Below are 20673 nucleotides of genomic sequence, written 5' to 3'. Positions count from 1 at the left end.
TCCCATGCGCGACGGCACCCACTCTTCATCACACCTGACTTCGGCACTCGCCTTCTTGGGGCTCGTCTTCTTCGGCTTCACAGCTCCCTTCTTTGGCACCATCTCTCAGATTTGGTTAGGGTTTGGCGGCGTAAGAAAATATGGATGTGAATCTGGAAGAGTGAGGGCTGAGGAGAAAGACGAAATAGCAAAGTGGCAAAGGTGGGAGCACGGGGTGTGGCGGCGCAATTATAAAGCACTTCCCTCACCCTTTTTGCATTTGAGGGTTTTTAGGAAACCGTTCCCGTGATTTGCGTCTCTCCGAATTCTCCGCAACAGCATGCTGGGCCGTTACCTGGGCTTACACGCAATAGCGGCCCGTATCGCTCGTTTATCTCCGCAATTTGCTATGGCTCGCCGAATATTCGCCGACTTCTCCGCCAACCATTATGGCTCAGTAATTACTACTATATAGCCATTACTCTGGTATTTTCTCTGTGATTCTGTTTTCTCCAGGATTTCCTCTTATGGCTCGGGGACTACGTCAGCATTACGTCTCGGTTCCTCACCGCATTTGGATTTTTTTCTTCAGTTGATTGTTGTTTCTGACCCTAGCACCACGTGACCATGTCACCTACTGTCAGGCTCGGGGGCTAAGTGGGAACACTTCACCTTACAGTGAATGTGCGCTTTTCAATTTAGGGCTCCGCCTGTGGACTGGTTGCCTGCTCAGCCGGTCTTCTGCCTTTCTTCTACTTTCTGACCATGGCACCACATGACTACGTCATTTACTGTCGGGCTCGAGGACTAATTAGGCACACTTCACCTTGCGGCGAATGTGTTTGCTTTATTCTGGAAGACTCTGTGCCTCTTGAAGCTAAAGAAGACTATCTCCTTTTCTCGTGGTTGGACTCTAAGTGGGCACACTTGGTCCATTGTGAGGAAATTTTCGATTCTGAACTTGAGCTCCTTACACCCTTATGGCAGGCCATACTTGGGTTACACTGCTCGGCGATGGTTCTCACTGCTCGGTAATTGCTCACAACTGCTCGACGACAGTTCTCATTGCTCGGCAACTGCTCACAACTGCTCGGCAACTCATCACGGTGGTTGGACCATGAGTTTGACTGCTCGACTTTGTTCGCACCTGCTCGGACAAGCTCAAGACGGTGTTGCACAATAGGTATAAGGCGCTTGGGGACTAGATGTGGGGGTATGACCCCGGATACCCACGGCAGACCACATGGGCTGCGCCCCCAGCGGCGGCCCATCCCACAAGACTAAGCCTTGTAGGGCACGACTCTGCTCGGCACCTCCTGTAAGACACCGGGAAGATATCCTGAAGATACTACAAGATCTGTTAGGATACGTATGATCCCAAGATTCATGTAATATGTTATTACTTTCCGGTTATCTCTCAGATCTAACCGACTTGTAACCCTACCCTCGGACTATATAAGGTGGGTAGGGACCCCCCTCCAAACTCACGTAATATCATACAATAGCCAATACAATCCAACAGAACACAGGAGTAGGGTATTATGTCATACTGACGTCCTGAACCTGTCTAACTCGTGTGTCTCTGTTGCCTTCTTGTTCTTGATTACATGCCTCTCTGCTGATCAATCTACCTTCGTGGGATACCCCTCGAAGGATTGTCGACGATATTCTATCGACATGGCCTTAGTGCCTTCTATCTCCCTTCCCTTCTCTAAGACTTGGTCTTCTCTTCAGCCCTCAAGCCACCGCCGCCCCCTGCCCTATAACGCAGCCGCCCTCTACTGCCACACCACCACCCAGCAGCCCGGTGCCCTAGCGCCGCCGCCCCAGCACCCTACACCACCGCCCCAACCCATCCCCCGGGAAAGGACCACTACATTATATCTTGTGAAACTTTTCGTGGTGGGTGTAGCAATAATATCAACTACATGGATCGGTTATCTGTAAGATTTTTATAGTTATCGATCGTTAAAATGAAAATATTTAATTTATGACAAAACTGAAACAACTTAAATTACTTGAAGTAGCCACAGTGTTGTTGACAAACATAAATAGCCACTCTGACTCCCTGAGAGGTCATTAACCCCGGCCCCAATTGATGAAACATGACAATTTTATGAAGTTTGTTCCTATATTTACTGAAAAAAATGAACTCTCTTTTACATGTGGTGCTTGAATAGAAAACAAGCTTGTAGCACGAAATGTGTGGGCCTGTTTGGTTGCCATTATCCGGCCGAATCAGGCTCGAGGGATGTAGAAAGTGCGTGTTTGGTTTTACTGATTCAGGCATCAAGCTAGGCTCGCTCGCGACGTGCAAGATTCCCCACCCCCATAGGCAGGCTCCAGAGAAACATGAGAAGAGGCCATTTCTGGCGGGCCTAGCTTACCAGATGCGGGTGATGATTAACTTATATTAAATAATATTAGTATTTTCAAAATATGGTTAGGGTTTAATGAGGCAAACTGAAAGCTATTAAAATATACTTGCACAAAATAAACATTATAATGACACTTGTTTTTAATATTTTGTCTCATGCAACATGTCCTCATATAGGCAACCAAACATCATCTCTCTAGCCTGGCTAGATCCATATAGACAACCAAAGATGTCTGGTGCGAGTCAAGCTTGCGAAAGAAGAGAACCAAACAGACCCATGTAGCCAAGGCATGCGAAAGGGTGGCTTTTGGTACATATACATACATTCCATCAGGCAGCAGGATACATATAATTGTGGTTAGTTATTTGTGGTCACGACCCCCACAAACGACAACTACTACTACTAGTTCCAAACTAGCAAGATCCCTCACCATGGCAAATCGAGCTCGTAGGACACCAAATGCTCTCTCTACATCCTATGGTATCAATTTCTACAACTCTGCAAGATAGAATCCTATAGTGTACCTGTTACCGTTAACAAAGTACTCCACAGGTGGTGCAGCCCATGAAGTTCGCCTCAAAAAAGGTGGTGACCAATGCAAGACATTGGTATCATTGAAAGAACCAGGTAGTCCAAAGAAAGAATTTCAAATCCACAAATCCTCAGATACAACAGCTTCAAGGATCATGCAGTGACGTTTACATTCATGCAGATCCCACCGAAAAAAACGCGTCTCTCCAAAGCGAGCGGCTTTCCAGCTTGCAGGAGAGTGACATTGCATGGCAGCGTTAGTTCGTCGTTTGCACGAAAGTCAAGGATGATGGTAACAAACCAATCACACATATGACACGAACTGTAATGTCTATTCCAAATTTTCCAAACGAAGAATGGATTCATCTATCCATACCAAGGAATGCATTGGAGTGCCACCTATGAAAATCTCTCTCTAGGATCAGTGTCAATGTGAGTTTCAAAGGAGTTTCATTCTCATTTAATGTTGTGACATATCATCAGCAAATTTACTAAGTTGGCAGGTTAATTATGAAGACAGAGATAGAGAGAATTTCATAAAGTTTCTTCTAGATGAAACACATTGTCATAGTTACCAACATAGAAAAGTTGATGTGACAGTCTTGGTAACTCTGTCATAAAACTTCTTATTGAAACTGGCCTAATAGGCAACCTATATACATGTCCAATTTGGAATAGGACAATTTTTCCAATCAAAATCAGGACTGTTTCTTTGTTTATTCATTCTGTGTTTTCTTGTAAAATTTGACGAGAGGCTATCCTTAAGAAAAGTAGGAATAAGAACCAAAATAAATAGTACTCCCCTAACCATCATCATACTATAATAAGTATGCTTAATTTATCATTGTTTAATTTCTAAGGTAGTTTACTGAATCTAAGGGTCGCTCTTTCCACTCTTCTATTTCTATGCTTCAAAGACACGGTACAGATGATGAGATGAGAACATACATGTACCAGCCGTCAAGAAAAGAGCCTCGTTTGGTATAGAGCTCCGCGCGGCTCTGGTTTTAGTTTCTCCGTGCACTGTATTCTCATAAACTATTTTTTCTCTTCTTTTAAAATAAATTAGAAGCTGGTGGAGCCACAATTTTTAAAATAAATACTTTCTTAAAAGTAGAGGAAATTTCTTTAAAAAGTCACTATTTTTAGTTTTACCAGATCTAGCTTCTCCATACACTATAGCAAAAAACTGAAGATGTACGTTTAGAGCCATGCATGCCGAACATGACCAAAGTGATATGTACAGAGACAAAATGCATTCTCACAAAAATATAGTGGTAGAATTAGAATATATATCTCTTTGAAACCATCAAGCTCGTGGATCAGCATGCGACCATAGGATGACCACCATGTCATACGTCATGATCCAGCTATCTGTTGACTTGTAGGAGTATATACAAACAGCGGTGCATGGTTTACATACGGAGTATACATAGAGCCAGCCCTTGTACGTTGTACTTGCACAAGCGAGCCTAGTCATCAAGCTACGTGTGCACTGACACATGATCTATACGTATATAAGAGGTCAACCTTGACTAGCAATTTATGTGAACACATATATAGTATTTTATAACAAAATAGACATATATTATTATATCTTGTGAACCTTTTCGTGGTGGGTGTAGCAGTAATATCAATGCAAACCGTATGGATCTGTTATCCGTAAGATTTTAATAGATATCGATCGTTAAAATAAAAATATTTAATTTATGACAAAACTAAAACAACTTAAATTACTTGAAGTAGCCACCGTGTTGTAGACAAACATAAATAGCCACCCTGACTCCCTAAGAGGTCATTAACAATTGATGAAACGCGACAATTTTATGAAAAGTTTGTTCCTATATTTACTGAAAAATGAACTCTCTTTTACATGTGGCACTTGAACAGATAACAAGATTGTAGCACGAAATATGTGAGCCTATTTGGTTGCCATTATCCGGCCGAATCAGGCTTACGGGATGTAGGAAGTGCATATTTGGTTTCCTGGTTCAGGCACCGACCTAGGCTCGCTCGTGGCGTGCATGATCCCTCCCCCCCCCCCCCCCCCCCCCCCCCCCCCCCCCCCCCCCCCCCCCGCGCAACCCACACAGCCAGGCTCTAGAGAAACATGGGAAGAGGACGTTTTCTGGCAGGCCTGACTCATCAGATGCAGGTGTTCTCCCATTAACGATATCTACCCTACCCTATAATACACCAGTTAGAATAAATCTATAGCCACACAACAAATACCTGCTCCACAGTCATGACCTATGCTACATCCACACCCATGAATGCACCCAGAAAATATAACACCATCAAAACGGATGCACCAGATTATCTCTTAGCCATTCTCTCTCATTACTCATCCAAATCCGATGGCTCATGTTTAGTGTGTCTGCCCTCCTCCTTCTTTCATCTACAGTGCTGCATCTCCCACGCCTGTACCCGGCCCCGAGGCTGGCTCACCGAAAGCCAGAGTTCGATTCCTCAAATCCTTGACCTGTCTTTTTTCGTGGAAATAAAAAAATACCGCCGCTCCCTCTCTTTCCCGAGGCGGCGGCGGGGGCAGGGCGACGGTGCCCCGGCGAGAGCAAGCCCCAGCGGCCCTTCCTTCCTCACCCCCACGCGGGCGCCTCCCCCTCTCCCTCCAGTGCCTGCGCGGCCAGCCGATGCCCGCGCCCCGGCCCCTCGTGCGCAGGGAACGGTGTCGGGGAAGGCGAAGGAGGCAGCGGCTCCGATGACCTCGACCTTGATCCACTCGAGGAAGGCCCAGATGCGCCGAGGAGGCTGTGGATCGAGCCTTCGTGGCGACTACCTCCACTCATCCGTCCTCGCCCCGGAGGCAGCCGGCCCAAAGGCGCGGCGGGCCTAGAGGGGCGCCCCAGCGGTTGCTCGCCCGAGGGCGCGGTGGCAGCGGAGGTGGCACCCTTACCGACGTCGTGGCCGGTGCTGCGGCAACGGGAGCAACCGTCATGGCTGGGGGGTCCGAACCACCATCGCAGGCATCGCCTCCTCGGCCTGGAAGTTGAGGGGGGCGGCGCCACGGCAAGATAGCGGCGGCGTGGTGCGGCGTTTGGTGGGCGGCATTTGGGCGTGATGGCTTCAAACCCGCCCAGCCGCTCGACTTCGTTGCCCGCCTCCCCGACGGCGGTGACATTTTGGCCTCGAGGAGCTCAATAATCGACGCCTGGAACGAACACTGGTGAGTCGTTCGTAATCTTATCTCTGCTCACATGTGGTTGCTTTGACCTGTGTTTTCATCATTATATATCATATATAAATTAAAGTAATAATAAGTTCAGTATTTTGCTTATGTTTGTTTATTAACTGATGATGAGCTACACTGATCAGTTATTCGAGTACTTTCACCAAATGCATCCACTACCAATCGACTTCCGAAATTAAACCCCTTTTAGAGGCCTTTGTTCTGTTCTGTTAGTTCCTGATAAGAATTCGTTCACGATATAGCATTATTATTTATGTGAAAGCCACAAGATCGATATTCAGGATACCACCAGTTTACTCTCTTTGACAAATGTCACACGTTTCGAGTCCTTTCTTATTGTATCCACTGTACTTAGCATCTCAGAGCTGTTTATGACAGGGTTAGTTGAACACAGAATTCTCTGTATCTCACTCCATGTTCAGTTTGCGCTGCAGGAACAGGGCTGTTCGCTTGATCGTATCAGCCATGTTTATCAGCCATGATACAGTGTTTTTCTCTCACAATAAAACAGCATCAGCTGGCTTTTAAGCCACAGAAACGATCAAACGAATAGGTATGTGAGACATGGGGATGTGGCAGTAGCAGCCCTCATTCATATACTGCAAAATGCTTCCAGTGCAATGCGGCTCTCCCCATCTCAACAAGCTCCATGGGAGAGGCAAATAAACGGGGCGATAGCACTGTGGATAAGCTAGGGTCATTTGTGCAATCTCCTATATCCTACAATGTTCTTTATGGTAATCTTTTCCCCTTATACTGATAATTACTATGTCTGGTGAAGTAACAATACCACCATTTTCTCTTTTGTAGCGTAATTTGGTTGGGTGGCCTGATAGCATGCCAATGCAACTAGAAAAACCAATTGTTCTTGAAGATGCTCTATCTGATCTTCCAGAAGTAAGTAACAATCTTTGAGATTCTAGACATGTCTGTCCATGCTTTACCTTGCTTTGTCCGCATCACCCAAAGGAAGGGGCTACACCATGTTCCGGCATGAAATGATAGTTTACTTGCGAGGGTACATTTGCTGACATTAGGTAGGTATAAGCAATCTTCACTTAATTTAACAGCCGTTTAATTCAGAAGCAGTTCTGTACATCTTGTGAGGGTACACCTTTTTTCTGCAATGTAATTTGGCTGTTTTAGAAGAACAGTGGTGTTATTTTAAAATAACAGAATGCACTGTGCTAGCAGTAAGTTAGTGTTGAATAATGTACTGCAGACATACGTATCTCCTGATTTATTCTGTTAATTAACTTTTACTAATAGGCTACAGTGGGCTGGTTACAAACAAGAATGGATGATCAAGGAGTTTTCAACACAATTAAAGAAGCTGTCAATTTGCATCAATCAAAGATCTAAAAAGTATATGATCAGTGGTGTTATTTTGTAATTGCGGTTGCAGGGGAGGGGTTTGGCCGATCTGTAGCACAGGTTGAGGAAGGTGCATAGCAGCTAATCAATGCGGAATGTGGCATTCATTATGTGATAAAAATATTAATGAATCTCATTGCTCATTTTATTTTTAATATGGTAGCATGTTCGGGAGGCCGTAAACGATCGTGGATTATTTACTGCTGGCTGGTTTGGTGTGAGAGGAAAACACTGTTCCTAGCTGAAAATTTACGATCGTTTACGAGCAAGCGAACAGGCTTGGTAACGTTGGCTGACTTATATAATTACTGTACCAGCTAAGCAGGGCGTAAACTGTTAAGCTTGATACCTCTGGCCTCCTTTTTCCCTACCAATCTCTAATCACTCTTCCAGTTTGCGTGTAAATCAAATAAATGCTCATCTCCAAAAAATTAGGAGACTTCCTTGTATACAATTTCATGAAGTCATAGGATCGTGTAAAATTGCCACCGATCAACAATGTAAGCATATATTCTCTAACTACATTCTGTATACTACATACAAAATTAATAACTTAACTTATTATATCTACCATGCACAACTATTAAATTCACTGAGGATGAAATTTTTGGGGGACATTCTTAAGAGCCATGCAAACGAATGTTTTGACAACTTTCCTGAAGATCTTCAAGTCATGATTAAGGACTTAGACAGAATGTAACTTAAATGGTTATATGAGAAAAAACTTTACTATGACTTCTTAATTTTTCGGATTGTATACATGCTCAAAGATATTGTGTAAAAGTTGAACTATAGAAAAAAAAAACATTGGTTGTTTTCATGTGCGTCTCCAAGATAAATCCGTTGCGTTAGCATGGGCATTATACTAGTGGTATTAAATAGGTGATTAACTTATATTAAGTGTAAGGGACCGTGACGCCTAAGAAGTGGAGTGAATTAGGCAACTTAAAACTCTAACTCTAAACTATGACCTCTTTTTCTATCTAGTCAAAACCTATGCAAGAAAGTAATCTAAATGTGCAACTACGATTTTGCTAGTGTGTTACTATCTCTACCGCAAAAGGGAGTTATGCAACATAGGTTCCAAACCTATCAACTAGCCTATTACTAAGCTAGGAAAGTAAAGCACAAACCAAGATTGCAATGTAAATGCGAAAGCTAAAGAGTAAGGTAGAGATATGCAAACTCCCGGTATTTTTACCGAGGTATCGAGAAGCGCGCAAGCTTCCCCCTAGTCCTCGTTGGAGCCCCTCGCAAGAAATCCCTCGCAAAGACCAAGCTCCCGATCGGGTAACTCCGTGGATAGCCCCAAGCATTCCCCACGCGTAAGTGGGTCTCCGGTGTGCCTTCCGGCAAGCCTCTCCCGGACCGCTCCCCGACGTCTTCACTATCAAGCTTCTGGTCGAACCGACGCGGGCCTTGTTCCCTTCGATACACGGTGGTGGCCACACCACAAACACAGTTGGTGTGATCTCGCAAGACTACAAGCCCCTCCAATGTACAACAATGGTGCGCATAAGCGGTGGTCTAACTAATCTAAGCACTTTGCAAAGCACCTACGCTAATCACCGAATGTATCACTAAGCACTATGCAAGTAAAGATCACTAAAGTGGTGTATCAACACCCTTGGTATGTTTCTTCAGCTCTCCACATATCAAATGGTCGGTTGTGGTCTATTTATAAGCCTCACCGAGAAAGTAGCCGTTGGGGGTGAAACTCAGCTTGACCGAACGCTGCTATCGTCCTGACCGGACGCATCCAGTCATCCCGACCGTTGGAGCGCGCGCATTGATCGAACTCTGGGCTGAGTCCGGTCATCATCGATCGGACGCGTCCGGTCGCGCTGGCGCCACTCTGGAACCTCTCTGAACTCGATCGAACGCTGTACTTTGTGTGTCCGGTTGTCCAGTGCCGCTGCGTCTGGTCACGCTGAAAACATTGTCGTAACGAAGAATAGTGTCATCGGTGCGTCTGGTCACTGCTTCGCTCAGCGTCCGGTCATAGCTGATGGCGCCTGTTGTTGCCGAGCAACTGATCGAATGCATCCGGTCCTTATAAGGGCCGCGTTCGGTCACCTCTGCCGAGCTCATTTCTTCATGATCTTACGTCCGGCTTGGTTCCTATCTTCGTGCTTGGACTATGTCTGATATCTCGGGTCTTCTCTTGTGCTTCTAGGGTCTTGCTTATGGTGTTGATCGTGGGATCATGATGTCGCCTTCGTCCAAGTCATGTCTTACACCCTATTGAACTATAAAACAATTACTTGCAAATTCATTAGTCCAATTTGGTTGTGTTGGTCATCAAATACCAAAATTCAAAGCAAATGGGCCTAGGGTCCATTTTCCTTACAATCTCCCCTTTTTGGTGATTGATGACAACACGACCAAAACAAGCAAATAATAAAAATTTTGGAATTTAAAAATTATTTACTTGCTAGGATGCAACGCAAAGGGCAAGGTTATATGATGCTAAAAGATACCACATGTAAGCTAAAGATACCACAAGTAAGCTAATGCATATCATATGTAAACATCTTTGGAAACTTAAGCCTCCCCCTAACTCCATAATCCACTATCCTCTCTTTTTCGGATCATTACCACTTGTAAATTATTATGATTGAGCTTGCTTTTAGTCCTACAAATTCTCCCCTTTGAAATCAAACACCGAAAAGAAAGACATTAGTAGTACAAGGGAGGGTCAAACTTTATGATCCTTTGTATGTGGAGTGGAATAGGTCACAAAAATTGACTCTCACATTATATAGACTAAGCTCCCCCTAAATATATGCATACATATGATAGAGAATGTAGTTTATGCATAATTGGTAAATTAATGCTCAAGGAAGTTTAATCTATATAATGCATGGAGAAAGCATATAAATACCAAAGTGAAATCAACATGATGATATCGGTTTAGAAATACCACATATGGAAACCAATTTGATATATACCACTTGCAATAGGTGGTGGATATTTGAAGTATGATGCTTAAGTCCAGGGACTCCATTTTCCTAGTAATGAGACTACTACACACATGATAAGCTTGAAAAGGTGTTAGTCTCAAAGCATCCAACTTGTAGAGTAACCTCAACCTAAATTTGTGCACACAAGTATGAAATACTTGTAGGAGACATGCACATTGATTTTAGAATCAAAAATACCACTTGAAAGATGACATCACATGATGTGAGAATCATTTTTGAAAGTGATATTCGGGAGAAATTATCTACAATTTGGACTTTGGCACATATTAGATGAAAAATTGTAAAACAAGCTATGTGCCGTGCTCCTAAATAATTTAAACCAAGGGTTAAGAGTGAAACCAAGCAAGCCTACCATAAGATATACCTAGTGTATGCAAGATAAAATATTAAACATACAAATGCAAACCTAGGCATGAAAAGGAACTAGATGCTAATTGAGATTGCAAGAAATTAAATCTAGTTACCTAACATGGGAAGGGGAATTTGGGTCTATAGTATTCACTAACCCACTTGGCAATTACCTTGTCCATAATGATGCACCCCATGAAATGCACCCATACTTTGCCAAGTCTCCAAATTCCCCAAAGTCCATCGGACTTCTCACTTCCCTTTCAGGATCCAAACCTTCTTGGTGCTCTTTATATTGGAAATGATCTCCTTTGGCACCCAAATACGTTTGGCCCCATTGTTGTCTTGCTTGTTCACCTTGATGGCCACCACCTTGTCATTTTTCTTCTTCTTCAAGAGATAAGGTGTGGAGGCCTTTTTGTTCACCTTGTTGGTGTAGGTGTTGGAGAGCTTGCTTGTTTTCTTTTTGTTTTTCTCTTTCTTCTTAGCTCCTCCCCCATTCTTCACCTTGCACTCATAGGATTTATGGGCTTCCTTGTGGCATACATAGCAAACCACGGTTTATCCTTCATCAAGCTTCTTCACTCCCTTGACGGTGTTATCTTGATGAAGTTGGGCTTGCTCTATTTTGCCTTTTACTTGAGTCAAGTCCTTGGTAAGGCGAGCCACTTCTTGCTTGAGTTGCTCATTCTCCATTGTGACATCTTGTGTGCATGTATCTACAACAATTTTCTCAACACAAACTTGGTTGCACAAGGGTGAGTCTAAACATAAATCATTGCAAGAAGTAGAGGCATCCTTTTTAGGCATATCAAACATTGAATTTTTCTTTTTAGATGCCCCGGTGGGGGTAGTATCGACGGCTTCAAAATTAGTAACTTTATTAGTTAGCTCATCACAATGTTTGCACATGGTTTCCATTTTAGGAAGCAAACTTTTATAGGCATCTTGTGAGCTAGCTAACTTTTCTTTTAATTTTTTATTTTTCTTTACAAGTTGCTCATCATTGATTATGCATGCATTTGTTGTTGCAATAGCCTCAAGTTGCTCAATTTTGGTAGATAGTTCAATATTGAGATTAGCAAATGTCTCATTGTTCGAGCAAGGTTTTATATGCTTCTTGTAAACTATCTAGCTTTTCTTGCAACATTTTTAACTTCTTTTGTTGACTAGTGCAACTTTTAGCATATTTAAGATTTTCTTGCACAAGTTGCTCAAAAGAAGGTAGCTCATCATTACTATCACTATTATTGTTACTATCACTAGGGATAGACTTTTTGTTACCTAGTGCCATAAGGCACACTCGTGAAGTGCTTGATGATGAGTGCTTTTACCCTCGCCTCTTGTGATGGTCTTCTTCTTCACTTGAAGAATTATCCCATGACCTTATTGATGTGAGGACTTTATCCTTGCACGCCTTCTTTTTTGTCTTGGGTGTGGGCTTGTTTAGACAAATTTCCACGAAGTGCCCCAACTCACCGCATCCTTTCTTCCTTTGCTCATTTCTTAGATTTGTGAAAATGAAATCTTGAATTTGGATGGGCACACCCTTAACATTGAGCCTTTGGATCATCCTCTCTACCTTGTTGATAAGTTTGATTGATTCTTCATCAAGGTCGGAGGTGGAGGAGGAAGATTGATCATCATCACTTGATTCTTCTTCATCATCATCATCATCTTCTTCTTCTTCTTCACTTGAGGAGCTTGAGCTTGAGCTTGTCTCAACTTGCTTGCCCTTCATCTTCTTTTTCTCACTATATGTGAGAGCTTTGCCTTTGCTTGATGATGAGGCTTCTTGACCCATCTTCCATGACATTTCAAATGACACTATCTTGCCAATGACTATGGCCGGGGTCATGATGATCAACTCCTCCATGTTGTGAAGGATGGTGATGATGCTTGCATATTTCTTTTGTGGTAGCACGAAGATGATCTTCCTCATGATGACAGCATCATCTAGCTTTGTTAATCCTATTAAATGGAGCTCACTGATAATTAGATTCAAACGAGAATACATATCATGAACAAGCTCATCATCATTCATTTTAAAGAAATCATAATTTTGTTTAGCTAGACAATGTTTTTGCTCACGGACATTAGTTGTGCCATTATGGAGCTCTTGGAGTTTTAACCAAATTTCATGTGTTGTATTTAAAGTGAACACTTGGTTAAACACATCCATGCTAAAAGATTCAAACAAGCAATTTTTAGCTCTAGCATTGAAATGAATTTCTTTTTTCCCACTCTTTGTGGGTTTATTAGGATTCTTAATGGGTTTCATCCCGTCACGAGTGACTCTCCAAACACCCAAATCTACCGCCTCAAGGTGACAAGCCATTCTAGCTTTATAGTAGGGGAAGTTAGTGCCGTCAAAGTGCGGAGGCCTAGAGGTATTCATCATAACCACTCTAAATAGCGTTGGCTCAATGGCAGTGAAGCCAAAGGTCCAAATTGAGCCAACCGGATCTGATACCACATGTAAAGGACCATGACGCCTAAGAGAGGGTGAATTAGGCAACTTAAAACTCTAACTCTAAACTATAGCCTCTTTTTCTACCTAGTCAAAACATATGCAAGAAAGTAATCTAAATGTGCAACTACGGTTTTGCTAGTGTGTTGCTATCTCTACCGCAAAAAGGAGTTATGCAACCTAGGTTCCAAACCTATCAACTAGTCTATCACTAAGCTAGGAAAGTAAAGCACAAACCAAGATTGCAATGTAAATGCGGAAGCTAAAGAGTAAGGTAGAGATATGCAAACTTCCATCGATGACTCCGGTATTTTTACCGAGGTATCGAGAAGCGCGCAAGCTTCCCCCTAGTCCTCGTTGGTGCCCCTCGCAAGGAATCCCTCTCAAGGGCTAAGCTCCCGGTCGGATAACTCCATAGATAGCCCCAGGCCTTCCCCACACACAAGTGGGTCTCCGGTGTGCCTTTCGGCAAGCCTCTCCCAGACCGCTCCCCACCGTCGTCACTATCAAGCTTCCGGTCGAACCGCCTCGGGCCTTGTTTCCTTCCGTACACGGTGGCGGCCATACCACAAATGTGGTTGGTGTGATCTCGCAAGACTACAAGCCCCTTCGATGTACAACAATGGTGCGCGCAAGCATCGAGTGGTAAGAGGTGTGAAACATTACTAAACACTAGGCCTAAACCTAGAGCAAGCGCATAAGCGGTGGTCTAACTAACCTAAGCACTTTGCAAAGCACCTACGCTAATCACCGAATGTATCACTAAGCACTATGCAAGTGGAGAACACTAAAGTGGTGTATCAACACCCTTGGTATGTTTTCTCAGCCCTCCACATATCAAATGGCTGGTTGGGGGTCTATTTATAAGCCCCACCGAGAAAGTAGCCGTTGGGGGGGCGAAACCCAGCTTTCTGCTACTGACCGGACGTTGCTGTCGTCCTGACCGGACGCATCCGGTCATCTCGACCGTTGGAGCGCGCGTGTTGATAGGACTCTGGGCCGAGTCCGGTCATCATTGATCGGACATGTCCGGTCGCACTAGCGCCGCTCTAGAACCTCTCTGGACTCGATCGGACGTTGTACTTTGTGTGTCTGGTTGTCCAGTGCCGCTGCGTCTGGTCACACTGAAAACATTGTCGTAACGAAGAATGGTGTCATCGGTACGTCCGGTCACTGCTTCGCTCAGCGTCCGGTCATAGCTGCTGACGCCTGCTGTTGCCGAGCAACTGATCGGATGCGTCCGGTCCCTATAAGTGCCGCGTCTGGTCACCTCTGCCGAGCTCATTTCTTCGTGATCTTGTGTCCGGCTTGGTTCCCATCTTCGTGCTTGGACTATGCTTGATATCTTGGGTCTTCTCTTGTGCTTCTAGGGTCTTGCTTATGGTGTTGATTGTGGGATCATCATGTCGCCTTCGTCTAAGTCACGTCTTGCACCCTATTGAACTACAAAACAATTACTTGCAAATTTATTAGTCTAATTTAGTTGTGTTGGTCATCAAACACCAAAATCCAAAGTAAATTGGCCTAGGATCCATTTTCCTTACGTTAAGTAATATTAGTATTTTCAAAAGATGGTTAGGGTTTAACGAGGCAAGCTGAAAGTTATTAAAATATACTTGCACAAAATAAAAATTATAATGACACTTGTTTTTAATATTTTGTCTCATGCAACATGTCCTCCTACAGGCAACCTAACGCCATCTCTCTAGCCTGCCTGGATTCATACACCAAAGATGTCAGGCTTGCACACGCTGGGCTTGGCTCTGGCCAGCCTAGCTCCCTGGTGCGAGTCAGGCTTGCGAAAGAATCAGAGAACCAAATAGACCCATGTGGTTAGTTATTTGTGGTCACTATGCCCATAGAATACAACTACTATTCCTAGTTCCAAACTAGCAGGATCCCTCCCCATGGCAAATCGACCTCTTAAGACACCAAATGGTCTCTCTACATCCTTTCGCACCATTTTCTACAACTCTTCACAAAGGTGACCCATGAAGGATAGATCCTCTCTGCAAGATAGTATCCTATAGTGTACCTATACTGTTAACAAAGTACTCCACAGGTGGTGCAGTCCCTGAAGTGAGCCTCTAAAAGAATGGTGACCAATGCAAGACACTGGTATCACTGAAAGAACCAGGTAGTCCAAAGAAAGAATGCCAAATCTACAAATCCTCAGATACAAAAGCTTCAAGGATCATGGTTGGACCACCCACATGCCCCTAATATTGTCCTTTCCATACCATTGTTAGCCAATTCTTCCATCTCCGATGCATATAATCAATGCAACCAAACATGCTAGACCATCCTATTTTAGTGTACGTAGCCATTAATATTGTAGTGCCCTCCACAGTAGGTGCTCTCAAGTATTGCTTCCCAAATACCGCAGCCACGCACGAAATGGTGAAAATCTTCTATAATGGTGCTCTTAGCAATCCTCACAACTTCATCCATTGAATCAACTTGATCCAACTAGCTTTTGCAGTGCAACGGCTCTAAGAAGGCCTACTGGATTTGGCCTCTGTCTAAAATAATCATCATGAGCCTTCACCCCAACCACTATGCGTATGTTTGGACATCTCAAAAATTCTCCTTAAGAACTTTTCGTTGTACATGGGAGGATTTGTGAAGTAACCACACCATAATGTGCAAATTACAAAATTGTAAATGTCACAACCATATTTGTGTTGGGTACTACATAACCATTCTCAATGTGAAACAACATAAATGGTTGCAGAAAAATAGTCCCAAAAATATAAATATGCATGACCACAAGTTCACTGGTCGGCGCTATGAAATTCCGACACGTAGAGGGTTACTTTGCATTATCTTACATAATGAAAAAACATGAGTAATTTATAAAAACTATTAGGGGTTATTTAAATTATCTTTCATAATAACAAAGGTGAATAATTTAGATACAAACTTAAGATGGTTATTTTGAATTATATTTGATATAGGCAGAGGTAGGTAACTTAGATGTAAAATTAAGATGTCATTTTATATGCATATTTTATAATGGTAGAGGTGGGTGATAATTAGAGTTTACCAAATTAAAGGTCAGATATATCTGATTATTGTGAGAATTTTTAATATTTATGTTTTTTTCTAGCATGACCAGTGTGGATTAACGTGGAGCCTCTGTTAAAGCCTCTAATTAGTAAAAGTAAATGGTTCTGGTACTATTTGAAGGATCGATTCACACATGAATAGGCAGTTAGATAGGGTGAATGGTTGCAGAAGTTAGATACAAAACTTTTTAACTCTTTCCTCTAAACCCAAAACTTAAATACACCTTATTTTTCATTTCTAGACAGAACAATAGTTTATTAGTGAAAGAGGTTTTGAGTTAAAACATAATTCTAACTGACCTCAAATTTAGACAGAATAAAATATATAAAACTCTTGAATTAATACAACAAAAATCATGTCAATCGGATTTCTAAATCAAGAGATATTAAATTTACAAACTTATAGTGACAAAATATAGTTGTCCATATTTTCAAGAGCATATGAAAAAAGCAGTATAAATGAACAAAAATTACCTGACACGTTAATTTACAAGGCTTGATCTTTAACTCAAAAGATGCATACACAAAGCATCCAAACAAGATCTCTGCGAGATCCAAAAATCCTAGATTATCCTTCTCGAATACAAATTTTCTCTCTATTTTTTTCTCTTATTGAATTGCAACCACGGAGCTCTACTTCTTGTTCTTAAATGGCAGCCCCTTCACCTCTATCTATAGGCCAAGACAACTTCACAGAATTTCCGTACAATACCAGCTGTATTACATCAAACTCATCACGACATCCTCTGTACATCACAATCCTAGTACAAAATCTTTTGTACATCAACATCTATAGTACAAAATCTTCTTACATCAACATCTGTAGTACGAAATTTTGTGGACATTATATCTCCAATACCATCCTTCGAACATTGTCATTCGCGGTATGAAATTTTTCATACATCTGCATCCATAGTATGAAACTTTTTGTACATCACATTTGCAGTCGTCTTCCATTTTAGCACGCCGACACCGAGTCACAAATTAACTCATGCAGTAGCAGGTCCTCGTATTCACCATTCTCTAGCCTGAACTTCTCTTTTGACATTTTTGACCAACAGGACCTTAGTTCCTCCCTAAACACATAGTTCCACAAATTTGATTTTTCTTGGAACTAATTTCAGTCCGACACAGACCACGTTCCACCTCGAGCAACGACTGATATGAACAACTAACCATGTATGTATGAGCACAAGTCCATGACTTGACTCGGCATTAGTCCATGCAACACCACTCCTGCGAGTGTGTTGCATTAATCTCAAAGCTAGCACAATCCCAGCATCCGCATTTGAACAAATGTACTTATGCTTATCACTTTGCAATGTCAGTTCTATTACAAACCAATTATTTATCATACATGATATTACACTTTGCCCCATACTCATCTTCAATCAAACACATCCTTGGGGCCAAGATAACAATGTCATCTGCAAGTGACTAACTCAGTGCGACTATGTACGCTACAAAGCACACATTAATCACAAGCACTTGTTTCATCGTTCACTAAAATCCCAAGACCGAAAATGGGGACCTAAATCCGTTTATAGGGATAATAAATAAATAAGACTTCAACGCAGCCACACAGGTGGACAGGTTCCACCGCATAAATAACTTAATTTACCCTTGAATGATATGCGCATTCTTGATTCCTATATGTGCCAAAAGATCGAGTTACAATTCTTGCATGACCTCCTTTCTTATTACCTCCAAGCCAACAATAGATTTTCTGTTTGTGTTCTACTCGTACAAAGGCCGGAACTTTATTTGAACATGTTTCTTCAATGCTGAAATGAAGCTTACTTGATTACTACTAGATTTTGTCTGTACAGTGTACACACTAGGCACTGCACCAGTGGGAGAACAGCATAATAATAATATATAACCAGAAAGCAGTTGCAGTTAACAGAATGAACAACCGTCCTGTACTCTGTCTAATTTGCTAGTTCAGTGCAGTGAGAAGGTGGAAATCTCATTTATTAGAGGGATTATTAAGTCACTAATAGCTAGAGAAGAGCTGAATCTTGTTCCCTGGCTCCGGGTCAAACGCATCGCCGCTCCTCTGCAGCTGGTACGCATAGTCCTCGTAGACCGGCAGCAATGGCGACAGCGGCGGCTGCGCCAAGGAGTCGTCCCACGACGCGACCATGTCGTCTAGCCCCATCTGGAACATGTTCTCCGGGACCGGCAACTCCATGTCCATGAGCGGGAACAGAGCCTCCTCGTCGCGGCTCCAGGACGACGACGACGCCGAGGCTGCAGAGTAGGACGTGGTCGGCGTCGAGACGGCAGCAGCAGCGGCGGCGGGTGAGGAAGTCGTCGTCGACGTCGGCAATGGCGGCGTCTGCTGGTCGCCCATCAGTGGCACCATGATCTCGTCCGGGTGCATCATGGGAACCTCGTCGGTGCAGAAGCCCGGAGAGTTGCTGAGGATATCGTCGCCTGCTAGTTCTTGCTGGCTAGCTGTCGTCGCCGCGGGCGGTGGCGTCACCGGTGCTGCGGCTGTCTTCTCCTGATCTGGAGGCTTCCGCAACGGAGATGGCGATGGCGATGGCTGCGCCGCCTGCGCTTCCGGCGAGCCAGTACCGGTGGCGGCGGTGGGCGGTGGGCTCTGCAGCTGCTGCGGATCAGGGGACGACGACGGGCAGAGGGGCTTGTGGGTGAGCGGGTCGATCCCCATCTTCTTGAGCTTCTTCTTGATGTGGGTGTTCCAGTGGTTCTTGATCTCGTTGTCCGTTCGCCCGGGCAAGTGCGACGCAATCTTGGACCACCTAATAACATTTTTTTTTGGTTTATTTATAAGAAGAAGAAACTAAGTTTATTTTCATTTTCATTTTTAGCTTGTAGGAGAAAAAGGAAAGAAGTATATCTCGGTATGTATATATGGCGCACCTGTTGCCGAGCTGAGCATGCAGGTCGATGACGAGCTTCTCCTCGGCGTCGGAGAGCAGGCCCCTCTTGAGGTCCGGCCGCAGGTAGTTGGTCCACCGCAGCCGGCAGCTCTTCCCGCACCGTAGCAGCCCTGCATGCAGTTTGGCACGCAACAAATTTGATTCTCTCTCATCGTCACAAAAACTAAACTGCGAAGCATGCATGCTGCAGGGAGTTCTTTATTTGAACGATCGATCGATCTGCAGGGACAGGGACAGGGAGAGATCAATCGAGCAAGAGCATGCAGTTGCACGCACCGGCGAGCTTGGGCACGGCGCGCCAGCAGCACTGGCCGTTGCCGAGGATGAAGCTGACGAGCTTCTGGTCCTCCTCCGCCGTCCACGGCCCCTTCTTCAGCCCCACCTTGTCGCAGCACGGCTGCCGACCCATGGTAGAGTAGAGGCGAGCGATGGACCAGGACGATATGTAATAACGATGTGGACGACGGGGTAATGGCGGCACAAACCCTGTCCGATGATCGCGAGCGAGCTGCGATGTGTGTAGACGACGGACGGGGTGCAGTGCCCACTGCCCACCTGCCTTTATAAGGCTCCTGCAGCTGGGAGCCGGGGCAGAAGATGAGAGGAGCTAACCGTACTGCATGCGTGATCGATCACCAAGCAAAGGGACGTCGACGTCGTCGTCGTCATCGTCGTGCTGCTGCTAGCTACCTGCTTGCGTGCATGTGACGTCGAATCCATGAGCCAGCCAGCCTTCCCCCGCCCGCTACCCGGCCGTGCATACATAGGAGGACAGCCGTCGTACGTGAAGCTGAGCGGCGGGCCCGGGCGGCAGTCGGCAGCGTTGGTTGAGCCTACCACGTGGCGCCCTGAGGCGGGCCCGCCTGCCTGAGCTTCTGCTCATGGGTCCCTTTTGCTTGCGATGCAATTGCAAGTGCTGCACTGCAAAGCCTCCGATCCGTCTGCTGTGCACTGTGCTCAATGCCTTCCTTTCTTTTTCCTTTTCCTTTCGTGCTTGCTTGACCTCAGAATTATATATCTTGAGTTGGGTTAAATCTTCCACGGGTCTTGTTCTTCTCCTTGTCTGATTGTGTTTTATTTACGCGGCTGTGGTTGACTTAGCTAGCCCCTACAGAATTGTCCAACCGAGCCACCATCATCTCTAGCTAAGTAGCTATCCTCTAGGCGTTCAGTTCAGAAATGATGCCGCGTAGTACGTGATTTTTTCTTTCTTTCCCAGTGATTTGCCGTCTTGAAATGCTATGATGAAACTGCGATGAAATGTCAGTCAAGGCATTCTAGAGCCTTGCAGCCGCTGTCTGCTGCTGGCCGAACTGGTGGACTTGGGCGGCGGCGGGCATGGCTCACGGCTGGCTGGCTTGTCGGCCGCCACCACGCTGGAATGTTTGAACGCTGGCCACCACGGATGCATACGTACAAATGCG

The 20673-nt window shown here is 44.3% G+C and overlaps 1 protein-coding gene across 1 annotated transcript; it reads right to left on the bottom strand.

Annotated features, from left to right (window-relative positions):
• Positions 1 to 17984: 17984 nt before the first annotated feature.
• LOC136501200 (MYB-like transcription factor ODO1) lies at positions 17985 to 19891 on the bottom strand. Its single transcript, XM_066496700.1, has 3 exons — positions 19526 to 19891; positions 19230 to 19359; positions 17985 to 19108 (listed from the first exon to the last, which is right to left on the bottom strand). Exons 1-3 carry the CDS (start codon positions 19656 to 19658, stop codon positions 18337 to 18339), a joined length of 1035 nt encoding a protein of 344 aa, XP_066352797.1. The 5' UTR covers positions 19659 to 19891; the 3' UTR covers positions 17985 to 18336.
• Positions 19892 to 20673: the final 782 nt, after the last annotated feature.

The sequence above is a fragment of the Miscanthus floridulus genome, chromosome 13 (assembly GCF_019320115.1).
Source record: "Miscanthus floridulus cultivar M001 chromosome 13, ASM1932011v1, whole genome shotgun sequence".
NCBI lineage: Eukaryota > Viridiplantae > Streptophyta > Magnoliopsida > Poales > Poaceae > Miscanthus > Miscanthus floridulus.
The sequence above is the reverse complement of the archived record's forward strand: the minus strand, read 5'-3'. Positions and strand labels throughout refer to the sequence as shown.

Excerpts from the sequence above, each read along its gene's own strand:
- LOC136501200 (XM_066496700.1), bottom strand. The coding sequence starts at position 19,658 with ATGGGTCGGCAGCCGTGCTGCGACAAGGTGGGGCTGAAGAAGGGGCCG. Across the intron at positions 19,360-19,525 it reads CGCCGTGCCCAAGCTCGCCG|GGCTGCTACGGTGCGGGAAG; the intron begins GTGCGTGCAACT and ends AACTGCATGCAG. Across the intron at positions 19,109-19,229 it reads CATGCTCAGCTCGGCAACAG|GTGGTCCAAGATTGCGTCGC; the intron begins GTGCGCCATATA and ends AAATGTTATTAG.